This window comes from Numida meleagris, chromosome 13 (assembly GCF_002078875.1).
Source record: "Numida meleagris isolate 19003 breed g44 Domestic line chromosome 13, NumMel1.0, whole genome shotgun sequence".
In the NCBI taxonomy this organism is placed as follows: Eukaryota; Metazoa; Chordata; class Aves; order Galliformes; family Numididae; genus Numida; species Numida meleagris.
The window spans coordinates 13971214-13990914 of NC_034421.1; the positions used below are offsets into that span (position 1 = coordinate 13971214).

Sequence of the window (19701 nt, forward strand, 5' to 3'; positions counted from 1 at the left end):
TCAGCAGCAGAAACCCAGGGGAGAGGAGAAGGGCAGGGTGAATGTGTATGAGACTTCACCCGGGTACTTTCCAAGCACCCAACCAGACTCAGCTCGGGGAATTTCTGGACCAGACGTGATTCCCCTGTGCTTGCTAACTCTGGGTGGAGTTCTCTTCCCAGCAGTGCCTGGTGAGGTCTGCTCAGCCATCCTGTTTCAAAGTCATTGTGAGCAATCAGTAGACAGTGGAAGACGTATAAAACTGCCAGCACATGGCTGTGTAGGAGCCTGCTCAGCAAGACGGACAGAAATGTGTGTGAGTTTGCACCAGGACTCAGCTTTCCTGGGTCCCTCAGCAGCAAGAAAGGTGGTTTCCGTTCAGCTAGCTGTGAAGGCTGTGTGGGTGTCCAAAATGTGCTAATGCACTTTACAGGCAGCAGAATTATGAGGATGGAGGGTTTCAGTGCAAGTACGCTGGCTTTGAGCTTTAAAGCTGAATTCAGCTGTGCTACAAGGGAAAGGAGACTTCTGGTCTAGCTGGAGCCTGTGCCAAGCCAGCACCAGCACAGCGTCCTACTCAGCCAGGTCCTCTCGGGAGAAGAGGAAGCATTTACCCCATGAGAAAGCAGGCAGGACATCTCCATCTGTGGCAAAGTGTTAAGAAGTCTAAGGATGCAGCAAGGAACTCCAGCATCAGGATGGCACATTTAGGATTGCTGATGGTGTGGCAGAGCCCAGCTCCATGCCTGCACTCAGACACATGGCAGCCTGACCTCGGCCCTTCAGCTCTCCAGGTGGTCATAAGGAAATCTGCTCTGTAATAAGGGTCTCTGTGGTCATAGCATTAGGAGCACCTACCAGATCCCACCCCAAGGCCAAATTCCCCCATGTTCGTGCCAGCTGGAAAAGGACGGCTCCCCTCCCATGCTCAGCTTCAAGCACAGAGCTATCTTCTTGCCCCAGATGTTTTTCAAGGAGGTGCAGGTGACAGAAGATGCAGGTTTGGGAGCAGGACCGTGATGTGAGCACACCTTCAGGCCTCTGGTCATGGTTCCTGCATGCAGAGGAATGGCAGCCGAGCAGCGCAGGGTGGGATATTTTGGGCAGGGGGGGGGGACAGTGAGTGAGAAGGGGCAAAACAGACCACGTTTTTAATGAAAAAGGCTTTGTTTCTGAGCCTTAGCAAAATGAAAATAGGAACATTTGGACAAAGTAGTGGCGGAGGTAGAGGGCAGAGGAGCCGCCAGTTAAAACCGAGTGGAGAAGAACACAAAATGGGGTTTTCTACCTGCAAGAAACCGTGCTCAGCACAACGCAGAGCGGATCCCAGCTGCCAGGGAAGCTGGTGGTGAAGGAAAGCTCTCCCTCCAGGAGAAATGTCCTCACGCCATCCGGGTCATCGGCAGCACAACGGGTGCATGCCCTGCCTGTTCCCCTGGGCGCTGGGACCCGTGCATGCCTGGCATCGGGCTGCCCTGGTCCCAGAGCAGCATCGCGCACCAGGAGATGCCACAGAGGAGGCAGTGGCCCTGAAAGCCCAGGACCTGGGGCTGAACGGCTGGAGAGCTGCAGGCAGCAGCCCCAGCAGTGCAGCGGGGAGGCACGGAGCGTTTTGCAGCCAGCACCTGTGAGCGGGGCCGCGGCCCCTCACCTGCTCCGGCAGCGAGGCAGCGGGATCAAGGCGAGCCGTGCATGTCTGGAGGCCTTGCAGAGCACATGAAAGAGGGCTGCTGGGAGCCGCGATCACAGGCGGCGAGCGGGGAAAGTTGGGCTCGGGCGGGGATTTCTGGCAGGTTGGTTTTACACTGGGAAATTCTCTCCGTCTCTTTCATGATGAAGATCCTTTTAATTTTCTACCCCCTTTTCTCCTCTCCATCTCCGTCTCCCCTTTCGCCAGGCAGATAGCTGGGAGCCGCGGAGCATGTGATGCTGCCTTCCATATAGGGGCAGGAGCAAAGCAAGACCAACTGATGGACGCCCTAGGGCCAGACTTGCAGACAATATATAACCTAGTGCACGATCTGAAACGCTTCCCACTTTCACAGCGCGAACATCAGGCGGAGCGCAGCCGTGCTGGGAGAGCAGCCCCGGTGCAGGTGAGTCCCCGCGGCGCCCACCGGGATCCCCACCGGGAGGGGGAAGGTGAGAGGAGCCCTGCACCCGCAGCTGTAAGGCTGCGGGCAGATTTTGGCAGCGTTATTTGGGGAGGTTTCTCCCCTTTTGCTGCCTGCCCCGCTCCCTGCATGCGAGCATCCCTGCTCCTGGCAACCCCGGGACGTCGCACCCGGGTACGAGCACCGGCTCTCTGCCTTTTCCAAAGGAGCAGAACAAGAGAAAACAACTTTAAAAAGCACTTTTTTTTTTTTTTTTAGTCTTCTTTATTTTTTTTTTCCAAGCCCGTAGCCCTCAGCGCCTGCCCGGATGCCTTCACCTTCGTGTGCTGGAATTTCCCTTGCGAAGGAAACTGTTCCCGGCTGCGGCTGAATGGGGGATGTGGGCTGGAGATAACATGGTTAAAATTGCGAACAAAGCACAGGGGGCGGGTGTCTGTCTGTCTGCCCGTGGGGGGGTCAGTACAGAGCAGACAATATACAACCGCTGGGGCTCTCCCTGTGCCGTGCGTCTGTCCCCGCACTGGGGAACAAACTTCGTGCCCGGGATAGTTTGTGTCCTGCTGAGCAGCGATATTCCCAGCAGCAGCAACGGGGTCTCGCTGCCTGCCCGCTTTGCATTGCGCTTTTTTGCTGTTGTTTGCTGGGTCCCAGCTGTGTCTGACAGCGGGGCTTGGGGGTGGGGGGGGCTAAGGAGCACAGCTGCGCTCTGGGCTGGGAAACCTCGGGGAACTTGCAGGAAGCTGAGCGCGCTGCCACAGACCCAGCACCAGGCTGCCGTGGTGAATGGGGGTCAAAGAGGGGCAAAAAGGTTAAAATAATGTATTTGTGGATTTCTGTGTAGAGGTGATCAGATTGATGTGAGTGCACAAGGCAGAGGCAGGCTGAGCCCGAGAGGCTGCTCCCGAGCTCCAACCTCAGTTTCCCCATCTGTGCTGCTGGGCAGGGGTCTCATTTTTGGCTTTTCAATGGGGAACAAGCACAGATTGTAATTAAAATTGCACTGCCAGCAGTGCACTCAGTGTAGCCCATAGGATGTGGGTGCAGAGGAGTGTTGTGGCTCGTCGGTCCGTGCAGGGCACCCTGCAGTGCCGCTGGTTTGGGCCAAGCTGTCCTGGTATGTCCCTGCTGCCAGGAGCTTTTCCTGGCCAAAGGTGGAGATCCAAGTCCCCTTGATAGCTCGGTGACATTGGGATGATGGCAGTGCTGGGAGTGCTCGGGGAGTCCCCTCCCCCGTTGCCCACAGCATGGAGCCCATCTGAGGGACAGCAGCAGTGGGAAGGGGATTGCTGCTGGGACTTTACCTTCTAAAACCCTCCCTGGTGGCAAATGCCTTCTGATTCAGTGCTCTCCTCTCCCTGCTATGCTGGCCTCACTCAGCACCCTGCCAGAAGCAGCACCTTCCCTCTGCAGAGCCAGCCGGGGATGGTGGACAGTGGGTGCTGTAGGGTGTCACTGCAGAGAGGTGGGGGTCCCAAACCCTGCTAAACCCTGACAATTTGCCTGAGCAATTCCCATAGCAGGTTTGACCCGCTGGAGGAGAATGAAGCTTTTGACAGAAGCTCTGCTTGCCCTCGGAGGGGTTAAAACGCAAACCCACAGAGGGAGAAGCAGGGCTGTCAGTGGGTTTTCCCCCTCCCCAGCCCCTTGCTGCTCCCCGTCTCCGGATGTGGTGACAGAGCCGACCCACAGCATCCACCAGATGTGGGGAGCTGGGCCTGAGCCCTTCTCATGTGTGCAGGAGGGGACTCTTTCCCAAGGGGAGAAGCAGCGCAGCCTGGTTGCAGTGGGGACACCCTCCACCAAGCCCACCTGCAGACCTGCCTCGAGCATCAGCGAGGCTCTGGGACACAGGGAAGGAGAGAAGCAGGGAAGGAGAGGAGAAGAGCCACCCAACAGCCCACCTGCACGGATGGGGCAGGGGCTGGGGGGCCTCCAGTTCCTCTCTGCCCATAGCACCACCTGGACACGGAGCCCTCCCCGGCACCGAGCGGCAGCAGGGCAGTGCCGGGGAGCGCGGCGGAGGCGCACAGCTGTGTGGCTTTCAGAGCTGCTTGATCGATAGCTGCTTCCTCGCACCCCCCCCTTTCCCCCAATCCCCACATGCATTTTTCATGCTAACCCCTCCTGGGCAACGGCTGTCTACGCAGGAAAGAAAAATACAACACAACACAAAACAAAACAAAACAGAACCAAAACCTACTTTTGTTTTTCTGGTCCCCGGAGGTTGTTTTAGTTTAAGGGCCAATCTATAAATTCAGGGCTGGGAATATCTTTGCTCCGTGAACAAAGTGGTGCGAGGAAGCTCCCCAGGGCCCCTCCCCGGCTTGGCCCAGTGCTGTAGGATGGGTTTTGTGCAGCCCAGACCTTGCGGTGTGGTAGGGCCCGGCCAGACTGGGGCTGAGGCTGGGTCCCCCCATGAAGGTCTCCATTAAAAATCCGCAGTGTGTGAGTGCAGAGTGATTTTCAGGGAGCACGCTGTCCTGTTGTATCAGGGGTTTCCCTTTTTGCACCCTGGCTTTGGGTAACACCTGCGATGGTTTGCGTGTTGCCAGCACTCCCCCCACCATCCTGGCTGCCAGACCTGTGCTCCCCTCCTTGTCTCCATCACCCAGCGCTGCACCAGAGTGGGGCACCCCAGCCGCACCCCCTGGCCCCCAGTGCTCCCAGCTCCACACTCGCAGCCGTGCCCCTGCCATGCCCCAGCCCTCCCAACACGCTCCAGGGCCGCGGCCGCACCGAGATGGCACAAGATGGCACAGCTGGGTCCGGTGTACGGCAGCAAAAGGGCAGGGGCCAGGAATAGAACTGCAGGAGGAGGAGGAGGAGGAGGAGGAGGAGGACGCCTTGACCTTTCCAGCAGCCAGCAATGAAGAAAACTTTCCGGCTACCTGTAGCAAGGCGCCGGGCGGGCTCCGTTATCATCTCATCAGCGTGCCCGGCCGGCAGCAGGCAGCCACCGCCGCAGCGCCCGTGGGGCTCACCGAGGTCGGGAGTTAACTCGCCGCTGCCCGGCGTGGCCGTGAGCTCTCGGCGTGCTGCAGGGCTGAGCCGGGACAGGCAGGAGGGCGCAGCATGGCCATCACCACCCCTCTGCGCACCCCGAGGGGCTCGGACCCCCCTCGATCACATCCACAATCACTCCCACCGTTGCAGACCCATGGAGCAGCCAGCACGGGGGCTGCTGCCATGCCCTCACCGGGTGCCAGCACCGCGGGGTACAGTGAGGCAGCCGTGCCCCGAGCCCCCCTGGCTGTCCCTCTCTTGCTGGCCCGGAGTTGGGGGTGGCAGCCGTCTGTCCCCGACCTTCCATGCGCAGATGGCGTGGGCAGCCAGCACAGGTGGCCCTGCGCCGCGGCAGATTGGGGCCGGCTGCCTGAAACACGCCTGGGAAGGGGACAGGAGTGAAAGCAGGGAGCGGGGAGACGAGGGGGGCACTGGTGATGGCTGCAGGTCCACGCTCTGCTGCGTGCGGTTCTGGATCCAGAACATCGGCACTGGCACCAGGAACATGCCGGGCTGTGAGATGCTGAAGCAAGGATGTGACCGGTGATGGGAAGCCTGCGGGTTAGCAGTGGAGGGACACGGTCCCCTCATTTGGCCCCAGAGAGAAGAGCCAGCCCAGAGCATTGAGCACTCTGGGGAGGGTCTGGTTTGGAGCAGTTCAACCATGCACAGGCATCCTGGGGTGGGCACGGGGTGGGAAGGGAGCGGGTAAATGATTAATGCTGCAGAGAGCTGGACTGGCACCCAGCGCATTGCCCAGCGATGGGAAAAGGAGACACCAGGAGGGGGATTTCTTCCTCCAACCCCCCCCTCCCTCCCTGCCACCCCATGGAGCCTAGCACTGGTGTGAGGAGGCAGCCCCGAGCAGCTCACGCACTTAGCCCCGACCCAGCCACGCGCTCGCTGAGCACATCCTCCTCCAGCCCAGCTGGTTTCACTCCCAGCCTGCTCCGTCCGTGCATATTAAGGCAGTATCTGGGGCTGAGCTGCTTTTGGCAAGCCAGGCTTCCACTGGCCTGTCCCCCCCCCAAGCTCCGCGCACCTCCTCCCCGACACTGCTCTGCCAGGACCATAGCAAATCAGAGAGAAGCCTGCGGGGCAAATCGGTACAAATGAGACCAAGCAAGAGGGTGGGGAGGGACAGCGAGGAGGGGGAATGACTCCTGGGTTTGCGCTTCTGTTCCCGAGTTTGATGTTGTCTGCAAACAGCCCTGTAAATGCTTGGGAGCGGCGTCCGAAGCCACCTGCCCCCTGCTCCCAGCCTGCAGCGCAGGGACGGGGCTGAGCTGTAAGTGGGGCCGAGCCGGTGCCCTCTGGGGCACGAAGGGGTGGGCAGGGGCTGAGGGGTGACCCCGGGGACAGGACCCCACCGAGGACCTGGAGGGGGGGACACTCTCCTGACGTGAGAGCTGCCGTCTCCTGTTGGTTTGGTACGTCCCCAGAAAGTCAGCCCGGTGCAACCGGAGGCCCAGCGCTGTGGGTTTGGGGTTGGGGTTGGGGTGGGAGGGATGAATGGGTACCAGGAGGGGATGTGCAAGCTGCGGGAGCAGGGAGAACGCTCGGCGTGCGGCTCGGTCCTTTCAGAGCGATGCTCTTTGATCCCATCACCAATATCTTTCGCAAAGTGTTGCGGCTCCATCTTATTAAAGGCGCTCGGCACCGGGGAGGTCATATGGGGCCTTTCTGCTTGGGTGGCTCTCCTAATGACATGTTCAATTGCCTTTGCTGGGGATTTGCTCACGCGAGTCCTTTACAATTGAAAGTTTGTGGAGGATTTTGGCCGGTTTCCCCGGCGCCGTGTGGTGTGCTGCGGAGCCCATCGGCCGCGTTGTGCGCGGGGCGCGGAGCCGTTCTGCGTGCTCTCTCCCAAGGACTGCATTTATTTACCTCCCTGCATTCACAGAATGACGGGGAAGAGCTGAGGTTTTCTGCAGGCTCGGAGATGCCATAAGTATTTGCGGTTGGGAAAGGGAAGTACAACCAGGGGCAGGGTGAGTGTCAGCAGTAAGACAGTGTTATCTACAGCACCCATAATTTTCCCCTCTAAATTCAGCTCAACAGAAGCAAAAACAAAGCGGAGCTGCTCTGAGTTTTGCAGGAGGCTACTGACTGCAGCGTTTAATGGTGCCAACCAGAAATATGCCTCCTCAAACAAGAGAATCAGAGAATCAGGGAATCGTTAAAGTCAGAAAAGACCGCTACGGTCATCTAGTCCAGCCGTAATGTGCGTTTGCAGTGATTTTGATAATTAAATGAATGGGTCACGCAGTGAAGAGCATTTCACAGCAAGAGGAACTCTTAGGCTCTTAAAAGAGGGGGGATAAGGACGTGAGACGAGCAGGTCCCAAATGTGTCACAGCGCTGTCAAACCCCAGGGCCAACATGAGGGAGGTTTGGGTGCTGCCCCTGTGTCCTCACCCTCCCTGGAGCCTTTCTGGTGGTTGAGAGCTGGCTCACAGCACTTCGGTGGGGACCCTGTTTGGAGCAGGGATGCACCAAGAGCCGCACGGTGCTGGGTGGCTGTGCCCAGCCCGGGGTGCACACAGCTGTGGCTTTGTGGCCGTTTCTCATGGTGTCATAAGGGAGTTAACAAGCTGCCTTCCTGGCTTACACCGCTAACGACATCCCTGACTCCCACTAACAACGTCCCCATGTACGGTCCTGGTGGCTCTGCCTCGGGCCATTGCTCCTCCTGGCCACCGCTTGGCCATGCAGCCCTGGATGGGCTGTGCTGCAGAGGAGAGCGCTGCTACCCATGCAGGGCCACCTCTCATCACCGTGCCACAGCTCGAATCATGCTGAGAGCCTGGGGTCCAGGTGGGAGTGTGGGGCTGAGAGATGGGATCTGGGAGCAGCAAAGCATTTTCCTTTTCCTTTTTTGACTAATTTGGAATAAGCTGGAGCTGCTTGGGCTGGATTTCATGGGATGTGAGCTCCGACCTGCACTGGCCCCTGCCCGTGGTGCAGCACTGGTGCAGCACTCTGTGCTGCATGCTGAGGACTTGCAGCATCCCCTCCCACAGATATCTATTTAACTTATCCCTATGGCCTTGAGTAGAATCACAGAATCATAGAATCATCATAGAATTATAAAACGACTCGGGTTGGAAGGAACTTCAAAGACCATCTTGTTCCAACACCCTGCCATGGTCTGGCTGACCCCACCTGATCAGGCTGCCCAGAGCCTGTTGTGCAGTTGTGTCCCCCATCCAGTTGTCCCCCATCCACTTGTGCAGGGCCCCATCCCCTCCTACAGCAGAGGGAAAGGAGGTGAGGGTACAGCAGTGGGAATGTATAGGAGCAGAAAAAGGCTGGAGTGTAAGGGAGAGGGTGGGAAGGCAAGGAGGAGTGAAGGCTTCGTACCTCAGTTCTCAAAACAAATTGCATGGATTTGAGCTGGAATACGGTGAATTTTCTGGTTGTGAAAGGGAGTGAGACATCTGAGCACCTCATACACGCAGCATGTTGCTTGTGGGAGGGAGCCAGCTGAAGCATGGGGTGTGAGAAATGTTCTGCGGAGAAGGGAACCACCAGACAGCTTTGGGGAGCCCTGGGTGACACCGCAGGAGCTTGCCTCTGTAAGACCAGCAAAGCAGAGAGGAGATCTCATTCAGTTCTTATCCATCCCCTCCCCAGCGCATTTAAGGAGTGTGAAATGTCTAAGGATAAGTGGGAAGTGAAAAGGTGGAGAACATTTCTTGGTGCTGACAGACAAAGCTCCATCCCTCAGCAGGCTCCAGGACCTTGCAGGCTGGCAGCTCCTCTTCCAGGGGGAATGACTGGCAATGGGATGTGCCACAGCAGAGAGGCAGTGGCAACTGGCGTGGAGTTGAGCCCCACATTGCTGCCTGCGTGCCACATCACGCAGGAGGAGATGGGGCTGGGACACCGGGAGGAAGGGGCTTCCAGTCCCAGCACCAGCCCCAGAGGTTGGCAGGTTGGAGGCTGTGGGGGGGTCACAGGCTGCAGGACCAGCCTGGGAGTGCCAAACCTACCAGAAGGAAGCTGCAAGCATAGGAAGAAACCTCGGGGGTCCTAGAAACTGGGAGAGGCTATGGAAACTTTTCACACATCGTGCCAAGCATGGAGATGATTATATCAAGCATCCTTCCAGGCCCTGGGAACAGGCAGGGTAACGGTACCATCCTGACCTCCAGGAGCCCTGCACATCACAGGCGTGATGCAGACTTTGCCATGTAGGAGAGCTGGGCTGTACCTTCCTATCCAGATGTGTGAGCATCTCAAGCCCTCCCAGCTCTCTCCAGATGTTCATCCTCTCCCCCTAGTCACCGTGCCAGCTCTGGACATCATCTCCTCTGTGCACTTTTGGGTGCCAGCCACGCTGCGGGTCTCGTGGCTTGCACACAATCACTTTCCCCTCTATCCAGCTGCTGGAGATGGATGTCTTCACACACCTGGAGATCTGTTTGCAATGGAGTCACTAAATCCAGCAGAGAGCCTGTGGTCTCCAGGGGCTCCATTAGCAGGTAGAGGTGGAGGTGGAGGAAGGAGCAGGAAAATCCTGCAGCGGGGGCCAAGCACAAGCTTGTGCGGGTGGTTGATGTAATGTGCAGAGACAGCCTTACATCTCCTCACCAGGACCTGCCTCCTCCCCCAGAGGGCTGCGGCAGGAAGGGCTGTGGGAGGAAAGCCACTGCGGTGGAGGGCACTCGCCTCTATGGAGAGTAGCCCGGAGGCTCTCACGGCCTGATCTCATCTCTCTCCGTGAGGCTGCGAGTTGTGTGCCATGGGCAGAGGGCAGGAGACAACGAGTCCAACCCATTGTCGCTTGGTTGAACGCTTGCCACCGCGTGTGCTCCTCATAGGACGCTGGGGTTGCCTCGGGGAGTCTTCAGGCTAACAGACTGGGGAGAGGCGGCTGCTTGTTGGGGATGGAGGCTGGAGGCAGAGGAGAGGTGAGAGATGCAGAACACTTCTTGAACAAGGACACAAAAGGGAGGAGAAAACTTGGACCTCCAGTTTGGATCCAAGATTTGCGTGCTGAAGGTGTTGTGGGTGGCACACCGCGGGGAGCAGCCTGCAGGACTCCCTGAGGCTGGGTGGGCAGAAGGCAGAGATGCTCGCTGAGATGGAGCCATGGGAACCAAGCTTTCCAATCTCCCAAAATGCTGGAAACCCAAGCATTTGGGAACCCAAACGCAGTTGAATTTTTAGAGAGCTGGGTTTGGACATTTTGCCTGTAGAGCAGTTTGGGGTGCATAAAGGTGAAAAATCTATTTAGAAATGAGCACTTTCAATGGAGCCCAAGCCAGAGTAAGGCACCTCTCAAGGTGGGAATAGTTTCAAATCTCCCGATGTGGGAACCCCATAGGATGGCCTCTTACTGTCATTTTAACTGCAAGTTGGGCAGTTCGGCGCTCAGCCCCTGCACAGGGTGAGGTGTGGGGAGGCTGGGAGCTCCCAGGCCCCATCAGCCAGGCTTTTTCCATCTTCCGAGCGCCTGCTGCTTTGCCATGGCCAATTGCCCTCATCCCAGCCTCCGATAAATGCTTAAAAGCTCAGATCGCACAACCCCAGGCTATGAAAACAAAAAGGGTCCCGATATCCGCTAAGTAGCCCCTGCAGCAAAAGCATGTAGCATAGGGAAAGTGCTCTGCATCGATTAATGGCTCGCCACCGCCACCCACCCCTCGTCTCACAGTGCATCTCTGCCTGCTCCAGCCTTGGCACTGGCAAAAATGGGATAAAACCCCACAGGAAGCACCAGAACGGAGGGCTTTGGGTAATGGCAGGAAAGGGGTGGTCTGTGGGGCTGGATCAGAGTAAGCATCACATCCCATAGGAAAGCCAACCTCCCCCCATGCTCCCTTCTGAGCCATCCTGGTGACCATCCGTGGTCGTTTGGGCAGCCAGCTCCCTGCTGCAGAAACTGCTGCTGGCAAATGGCAGTGCAGGGAACACTGAGATCGTTGTGATGCTCGGCCTCTGGAGCATAAGTGGTTTGGACACCCAGGGGGGAGCAGCCAGGTGAATGTAGCTGTGGGGGTAATGTGTCCCTGCTGTTGCCCCTGCAGAGTAGGACCAGCCCTTGAGAGCACGGGAAGCTCAGCATCTCTACCATGCCCCTGCTTCCATGCCACATCTTATGCCCAGCTGGGAAAGGTTGATGGCTACTGGTGTCCATGGTGTTGTGGCTCCCTGGCAGCCCACACACAGCGTGGGAGGAGCTGGGGGACAAAGGGAGGACATCAGTTTGAGACATGGGGTCTTCGTTCCAACCAGAAAAACTCATGGAGTCTGCAAAAGGAGGCATCAAGACAGGCTCACAGTAGCAGGGCTTCTCCAGTGGACCCATGCTTTGGTCTTTGAAGCGGGCCACTCCACTCCAGCAGCCTTTATGTTTCTCCCTCCCCTGAGCACATGGCTATGCCTACATACAGGGGGAGAGGTCTGTGGCAGTTCATGAAACCTGGAAAAGAGATGGTGAAGCAGGGCTGTCTGTCACGGTGAGCCACAGAATTGGGGTTGTCAAAGGAAATTTGTGGTAAGAACCAGCTCAGGAGGCGGCACTCTGTGCAGCACGGTGGGGAAGTCCCCACCACCGGACGATTTTGGGGCTGAACATTTCCATGGCTTCCAGAGAAGCCTGTGCAGATCCACAGAGGGGAGGGCCACTGGTGCGTGCTGCTCTTGGAGGCACCACGTCCATAGTGGAGATGAGCTGAGGGTTTGGGAAACTGGAGCAGTACCATAGATGCCCTACATACTGGGCATCTCCTTTTGGCTGTTATTAGAGACATGAGCTGGACGGACTGTTGATGTGATGCAGTCAAGCTGCCCCTAGAACTGTATGTACTGCTTCTATCCCTGGAGCTCAGGCTGGGTTTGGGATTTTTAAAGCGCTGCAGCACTGGGGACTGCAGATCCCTTTCCTGAGCATCTCTCCCTTCTTCGTTGCCTTTGTCTCTCCATCTTTCTTCTCCCCTTACCCCTCCACTCCCTCCATCTGACCATGCCCCCCCTCCCCATGTCCTGAGGAGGAGAGCAGGGATGCTGCAATTCCCAGGCACAGGTGCGCGGTCCCTGCCGCGCGCTGCCCCCAGGCACGGCCCCGCACGTCCGCAGCTGACAGCCCACTGGAAATAATGCGTTGTGGCAGAGCGAGACTCAACAGACCACGAAGATCTGCTGGTGCGGGAACTGCTCAGCAACCAGGAGCCGCAACGCCTGGCTCCCAGCTCCGCAGGGCCCCATCCAGCTCAGGGGATGCCTCTGCTGCGCTGAGCCTTCCTCCCCCGGCCCCTGGCTCTCACGTGGGGCACTTTCCCATCGCATTGCTGTCTATTCCCCTGCTCCCCACCTCGCCATTCATTTCTGCAGTGCTGGGAGGTGGAAGTGGCCGTGTCGTGGAGTCAATCCCTGCCCCCTTGTGGGACAGATCCATGGCATCCCCACACCTCCGCAGCAGCGCTGGAGGAGGGTCGGGTGTGCAAGAACGGAACAACCAGTTCCAGTCTCTCAGCACAGATTTAATCTGCCTCTGGTGTATAAACAGCAAATGTTTGTTCAACTGACCTGCAAACACACGGCATGCCGTGCAGCTCCCGCTCAGTCACTCTGCATTTCAGTGCTCCAATGGGGCACTGGGACAGGGTACAGCCGTGGCCGGGGCTCAGGATCCTACGTGCAGCTCAGGGGCTGGAGCTGGGAGTGGTGCTGGGGAAGAAAGCAGGATGCAGCAGGGGAACATGATGCTTTGTGGTCCCAGTGGTGAGGAGGGCAGGAAGTAGAGCACAGGGGAGTCCGCAGCACACAGAGCATCCTCCAGCCCAGCAGCCAGCAGCTGAGTGCAGGGCTGCTGGCACTGTCCGCAGGGCCACCACAGGAACAGGCCATGAGCAGAGGGTGCTTGTGAATCCTAATGGTGCTTGAGACTGCAACCTTGAAACAGCCTTCAAGTGCTGTGGCCAGGCTATGGCTGGGCTGGGCTGGATGCACACCGGTCCAGTGGGAAGAAATGCCCGTGGCCGCCTGAACCTCCCTGGCAGCTCTAGCCTTGGCTGCCCATCTGCAGTTGTCCCTTCCCCAATAGGCTCAGACCATGTTGTTCCTGATGTCCTACCTTTCCCTCAATGGCCCCAGATGCCTGTGGCAGTCTGGAGATGCTGCTGCCCATAATGAGCAGCAATGCTGGGGCACACTCTGTCTCCAGCCTCTCCCCAACAAGTCTGTCTGTCTGAACATTCTCTTTGACTGTACTCACATACGAGAGGGTTGACAGCTCACCAGCTCCCATGTTGTCTCCTTCCAGGGCATACAGAAGTTCCTGGGGAGGTGCAGTGAGATTTAGCCACTGAGCCCCTCTCCTCCCACCAGGAGCCATCTCCAGACACCCACTGCCATGTCCAAGGACGACGTGGGCTGCAAGCTGACTTCCGTCTACAAACACAAGGAGAGAAAGCCAAAAAAGCCCCACTACATCCCGAGGCCATGGGGCAAGCCCTACAACTACAAGTGTTTCCAGTGCCCCTTCACGTGCATGGAGAAATCCCACCTCTACAACCACATGAAGTACAGCCTGTGCAAGAACTCCCTCTCCCTCCTCATCGAGTCTGACTGGCCCTACAAGAAGGGCAACCTGCTTCACCCGGAGCTGAGGCTCCTGCACGCCACTGAGGCCACGCGGCTGCGCGGGCGGCAGGATGAGCCGGAGACCTGTGACTCCTCGGCCACGTCGGGAGGGTCGGGCAGGATCAAGCAGACCCCTGGCAGGGGTGGCCACGAGGAGAAGCTGGCATCAGGAGTGGAGATCCTGCCTGCTGAAGGGGCTGGGGAAGAAGGCAGCCCATTCCAAGAGGAGGAGGAGGACGTGGCTGGCCTCTTGAGGCAGATGGATGCGGGGGAGAAGAAGGAGAAAAACGAAGAGGCAAGTTGCCAAGGTGATCCAGCTGAACCAGAAGTGAACACTTTGGTCTTTGGCTTCAAGAACAAGAGGGACAAGCCTTGCAAGGAGGTGGAGCCCGACTTCATCATCACAGATGTCTTCTCCCTCAAGAACCATGTCATGAAAAGCAGAGAAATGGCCTCCCCAGACCTAGAAGCTAAGCCAAAGCATTGCAAAGTGCCAAAGAAATGCCTGGCCAGTGGCGGGATCCTCATGGAGCAGTGGAAACTGGTGGCAAATGGGCAAAGGAGGAGCACTCCTGAGGTCTCCCCACCTTGTACTGACAGCAACATCATCCCATGCTATCCACCTCCAGCCTACAGCGACTACCACGAACCTCAGGGCCTCAACCTCTCACTGCTGGGCATTAACTATCCGCTGAACCCCAGCCTATTCTCCTACCTGAGCCCCACCATGGCCAACAGCGCAACAACACACCCACACTTGACTCAGCTGCCATTCCTGGCCTCCACGGCCCAGCTGATGCACCCGCATGCCTCTCACTTCCAGCCCCTGCAGAGCCCCGAGCGCTCGGCCTTCCTGCCTCGCTTCTACTATCCTTTGCTCTTTGAGCACACCTTCAGCTCCACCGAAGGCAAGATGTCTTCCAGCAAGCCAGAGGCCCAGCAGCTGGTGGGCTCGGTCATGCCCACGCCTCCCACAGCCAAGACCCCCAGTGAGCCATCCAAACCAGGGCTGCTGAAGGTACCGGTGCTGAAAACAAGCTTTCCTTGGCCCAAAGGTGGCAGAGAGGAGCCAACTCTCGAGCTCAGCCATGGACACACGCTGGGGCAGGAGGAAGACAAGTGGCTGTCCCAAGAGAAGGAGGGCAACCCAGATCTGAGCCTCAATAACCTGCGCAAAAAGCCAACCACGGACATCTTCCAAAACCTGGTGGGGATGAAGGATGGCGCTTTTGCCCCAAGCAGCATCCAGAAGGCAGAGCTGACAGCAGTGACCTGCCTGGAGACCAGCAGCCCTACAGGCAACAGCCTGAAGAGGAAGCTCCCTTCCAGTGATCTGGATTTGACTGGATCTGAAATGCTGATGCCTGGAAAAGTCAGCTATCAGAGCAGGTAAGGTGTCTTCTGTCTCCTTCCTCACACCTGGCTAGCCTTGAACACCATCTTCATACCCCGTTGTATCCCTGATGACCCCTTCCTGCCAGGTGCTCCAAAGGCTCAGCTCACTCTGGGCTGGTGGTGCACAGATCAGGGCTTTTGGCTGTTCAGATGCATCCAAGTACCTGGGCTGTGTCAGCACTTGCTGTTCCTTGATTTCCCCCATTTCACACAGAGCCAGAAGCAAGGCGGGGTCTGTGCAGTGTGGACCTGCGCTCCCCAGGCACCAGGGGTATCTCCTTTTGGGTCCCCAAGTATCTCACAGTTGCTGGAACAATTGTCTAAGCATTCACATTTGCATTCTTCTGATTTGCCTTCTGGTTTCAAAGCCCAGAGGGAGGGTCACGCTTCCAAACATTTCCTTTTACCCCGGGCTAGAAATGTGCACAGCTCCTTGTAACAAAATTTCAGTTCCTCCCCTGATTGTGCAAGTCCAGCTGTGGCTCCAAGAAAAATGTCACTGCAAAAACCACAGCTTTTGGCACCCAGAGGAGCTTTCTCTGGAGAAGCACTCCATGCTTTTCTACCTCCACTTGCCTCTTCCTCGTTCTCAGGCTGTCGGCAGAGATCCTCTGCACCTGGACACACATTAGTGTATGTGTCCATCTGTCCCTCAGCGCTCCAAAAAGAAAGAGAAAACAGGTCTGGCCAACTGAGTGGGCATCGCTCACCAGCACAATCTCCCCAGAGTAGACCAGTGTTGAGGGGAGGCACAAAATAGCCTATTTTAGGGTTCACTTGCCTCTTGGGATAACAAAGCCAGGAGCAGATCCAGCCAGACCTCTGCAAGCTCAGACCAAAGCCCTTCCTGGAAGGTCTTCACGCTGGCAGCAGGCATGGAGAAACCCTTGCTGAACCTGCTAACGCTGGTCCTGAACATACTCCAAAGATTTTGCCAGTGCTCTCCCCAGTCATTGTATCCATTTCTTTTCTGCAGTGGTTCAAGGGCCAACACCGGCCACATCCCCAGGGCTCTGGATCACTGGCACATGGATGTCCTCGCGGGCTGGCCTGAGGAACCAGAGAGGGGCAAAGACCCTGAAGGCCTGCCCTCTGCTGGTGCTGCCCCAGAGCATGGCCTCTGCAAGCAGAGCAGACCGCAGGAACCTTCTGCCACCATGACAGACTCTGAGGCTACAACCGTGCTCATCGGGGACCTGTCCAAAACCTTAGAGGAGTACCAGGAGGTGGAGAAGAAACTGTCTGATCTGGCAAAGGAGGACACTCCTGGGCAAAAAGAGCTGAGGGACCAGCTAGTCAAAATCCGCAGGGAGCTCTACCACATCCACCAGGCGCTGGAGAAAGCTGCCAAACCCCACGAGGGGCCCCTGGACCTCTCGGTGAAGAGGTCTTCCGAAGGCCTGGAGAAGTGCCCGCAGACCAAGAAGGAAACATGCAGCGTGGGCCTGGGAATTGAGAAGCTCCACGGCAAAGACCAAGGGGCCCTCAACAAATGTTCAGCCCCAGCTGAGGCTGGAGACGAGGAGGGGCTGCCAAGCTGCCTCCTGGAAGCCGAGAACAAAACCATCGACCTGCTGATCAAGATGAGCCACTCTGAGAGCCTCCGGGCATCCTCCTCCGAGCCCCACCTGGGTGCCGTGATCAAGGCGGAGGTGCTGCCGCTCGCCATGCCGCTGGAGCTGCGGCACGTCATGGAGCCCTACTACAGCCGCACCACCAAGTGCGAGGCGGACTCCAGCGTCCTGCTGTGCTCTGATGGCAGATCCAGCACCACCCAGGGCCCTCCGCTCCCCGTTGCCGCCGAGGATGGGCCGCTGGGCTGCCGGGCCATGCAGCGCTCCCTGTCCTGCAGCCTTCCCAATGAGACAGACACAGTGTGTGTCCACAGCCCTTTGCATGCCGACCCCTAAGACCACCTTGCTTGAAAGCTCCTGGATCTCACTAGCCACCTCATGCTTGACCTTCCTAGTGTCCCACCTCTCCGGTATCCCCTCTCCCCACAGATGAAAGCTTCACCACTGCCTGACTCCACAAAGCGTAAGAAACCAGCCCATGACCCCCTCCCCACTGTCCTTCTGGGCTCTGCATGCTCAACAGCCTCAGCTCCCTGGTCCTGGAGCTCCCTTTGGAAGGGAAGTCACTAGCAGGCAAGAAAAGCAAGCTGCTAAAAGCACCAAGCTTTCAATTGAAGGCTCATCCAGTCTTCTCATCGGAGACTCTCAGGGACTTCTGCAACCCAGCTCCCATGGCAGGAGAGGGACCACAAATGGGGTGTCTGTAAGACCAAGCCTGGGCCCAGATGTGGTTGTGCTCAAAGAGACTGTGGCTGTCACCTTTGTACAGAGCAGAGCCGTGACTGCTTCATCCTATGGTGGCTTCAGGGTCACAGAAGGGATGTGGCTGCCCAGATGAACTGACCCAGAGGCCAAGTACCTCCCACACTGTAAAGACAAGAACATCTTCCCAGCCACAATGACAAGAAGATGCAATAGCCACCTTGCCTCAAAGCATGGCTGCACACCTGGGTGCTGAGCTCTCTGTCAAGAGGACTTGCCATGCATGGGGACTGCTGGGCTGCGGGAACATGTTCCTGCCCACAGTTCTTCCAGTGTCTGGCTCTTTCTCTTGCCTTTGCACAGAAATGACTTTCCCTTCCTCTGTCCCCTCGGCCTCTCCCCATGCAGACATGATGCATGCTCCTCACAAAGGCCCATGTCTCTGCTGGGTACCACTCCCATGAGCTCCTGCCCACTAGTCCTAAACTCCCAAGTGATGGTAAATAGGACAGCAAAAGGGGTGAGATGGTAGAGCTGTGAGGCCCCCTGCTCAAGAGACAAAGATGCCAAAAACAACTGTAAAGGGACTTTGGGATATGCGGCTTGTCCCAAGCTGGAATGACACCAAGCAACCACCAGTCTGTCCCCTGCCACCATGCTGGGCAGGGTCTGCTTGGGGTCGAGAAGTCCCCATGCCTGGGCCAGGCTTTCCTGGGCTTCCTTTCACCATGGTGGGTATAACGTGCTCTCCTCAGCCCTCTTCTCTCCCATTCACACAGTCCGTTCAAGAAAAGATGGGGCACCTGGTAGCAAAAGGGCCTTCAACCTCGTGGCTTGTATTGCAGTGAGAGAGCCCAGACAGGGGGTGGGGAGGGCAGGACAAAGAGGACAGCAAAGCCACCAGTAAGGGGCCTGTGCAGCACAGCGTGGGAGCTTTAGGCACTGGCACTTCTCTGGGCACAAAGTGGACTCACTACGGTGAGTGTCTGAAGAAGGCAAGGCCCTATGTGCAGCCTCCCAGGTACTTTGATGGACCTAGGCAACAGAAGAAGCTGACTTCTCACCTGATTGCCCTTTGGACAAGGCTTCCACCACATCAAAGGGGGTTATTTCTCACTCAAGGACTTTGCTCAGAGCACACAGGTCTCCGGCGGTCTCTCTGAAGAAGTGAGTGCAGTGAGGGGCACTGAGAAGGAGAGCACTGCTGAGCTCCACAGCTCCAGCTCCAGATCCTCCTGATGAGCCACGTCCTGCTGCTTCCCAGCCTGGCCCTGGCTCCACCAGACCAGTGGTGGCCATGAGACCCAGCCACAAGAAACCCTAGAGCTTGGGTGCAGGATCCTCGATCCTGGAGCCCAGGGGTGGTGGAGCTGGGCCTTTCTTTCTGGGTTTGAACAGTGCTGTGATCTTCAGATGCTGTAACATTATGAACACAGCAGACCCCTCCATACCAAGCACCTTGCTCACATTACCCACTCCCAGCAGCCTATCCGCCTCTCTCCAGCCTCTTCTGCCACTCTGTGCCCCTCTGTCCCCCTGAGTCCCTCCTGTCAACCCTTGAGACCCTTCCTGTCTCCCTCATCCCACAGCTCTCCCCTACAACAGCCTCTCCCCATCCCCAGTCTCAGGGCTTTTTCCCCCATACCACCTTCCTCCATGCCAGGACCCTCACTCAGACCCAGCAGGGCACACAGAGGCTGGAGCCCTGTTTTTCTGTGATATTCACCCCCTGCCCACTCAGCCCTTACCTCCTCTGAGGAACAATACCACTTCTGGGTCCCTCTGCCCACCCTGGAGCCCTGTCTCTTCCCTGTCCCAAGCAGCACATTGTATTTCCTAGCAGATCCTGGGCATCTTGGAGGTCTGAGACACCAGTGAAGGAGCTGGGCAATCTGACCACCAGCCCTGGGCTTCAGCAGGAGGTCCGTGCCCAGACCACCACGCAGTGCTGCCTTTCTCCCTTTTAGCTGATGTATTGCTCGAGCACAGGTTGCCTCCCCGCGCCAGTCCCTGGCTCCATCCCACCACCCCCAGCTGGGACCCCCCCCCCCTCACCGGTGCCTGGGGCGGCAGCCGGTGCCCGCAGCCCTCGCTGCATCACTCATGGCCTCTCCCGCCTCCGCAGAAAGCCGGGGGGCAGGCAGGAGGTAGAGGCCAACCACACACTATTTATTGTTCACAGTTTTACGAATGTACAAAACGAAAACCAAACCATTAAAAAGAAAAAGCTCCGAGGGCTGCTGCTGTCTGCTGTGTTGATGCCAAGGGCTTGCACTTGGGCTCTCCATCCCAGTGCCGTGCTCGCTGGGTTTTGAGGGTTTGTCCCCTCGCTATGACTGAAG

At 57.6% G+C, this 19701-nt stretch overlaps 1 protein-coding gene across 1 annotated transcript; it reads left to right on the forward strand.

The window, feature by feature from the left end:
- Positions 6247-19366, forward strand: PRR35 (proline rich 35). Its single transcript, XM_021412070.1, has 3 exons — positions 6247-6384; positions 13369-15077; positions 16060-19366. Exons 2-3 carry the CDS (start codon positions 13459-13461, stop codon positions 16991-16993), a joined length of 2553 nt encoding a protein of 850 aa, XP_021267745.1. The 5' UTR covers positions 6247-6384; positions 13369-13458; the 3' UTR covers positions 16994-19366.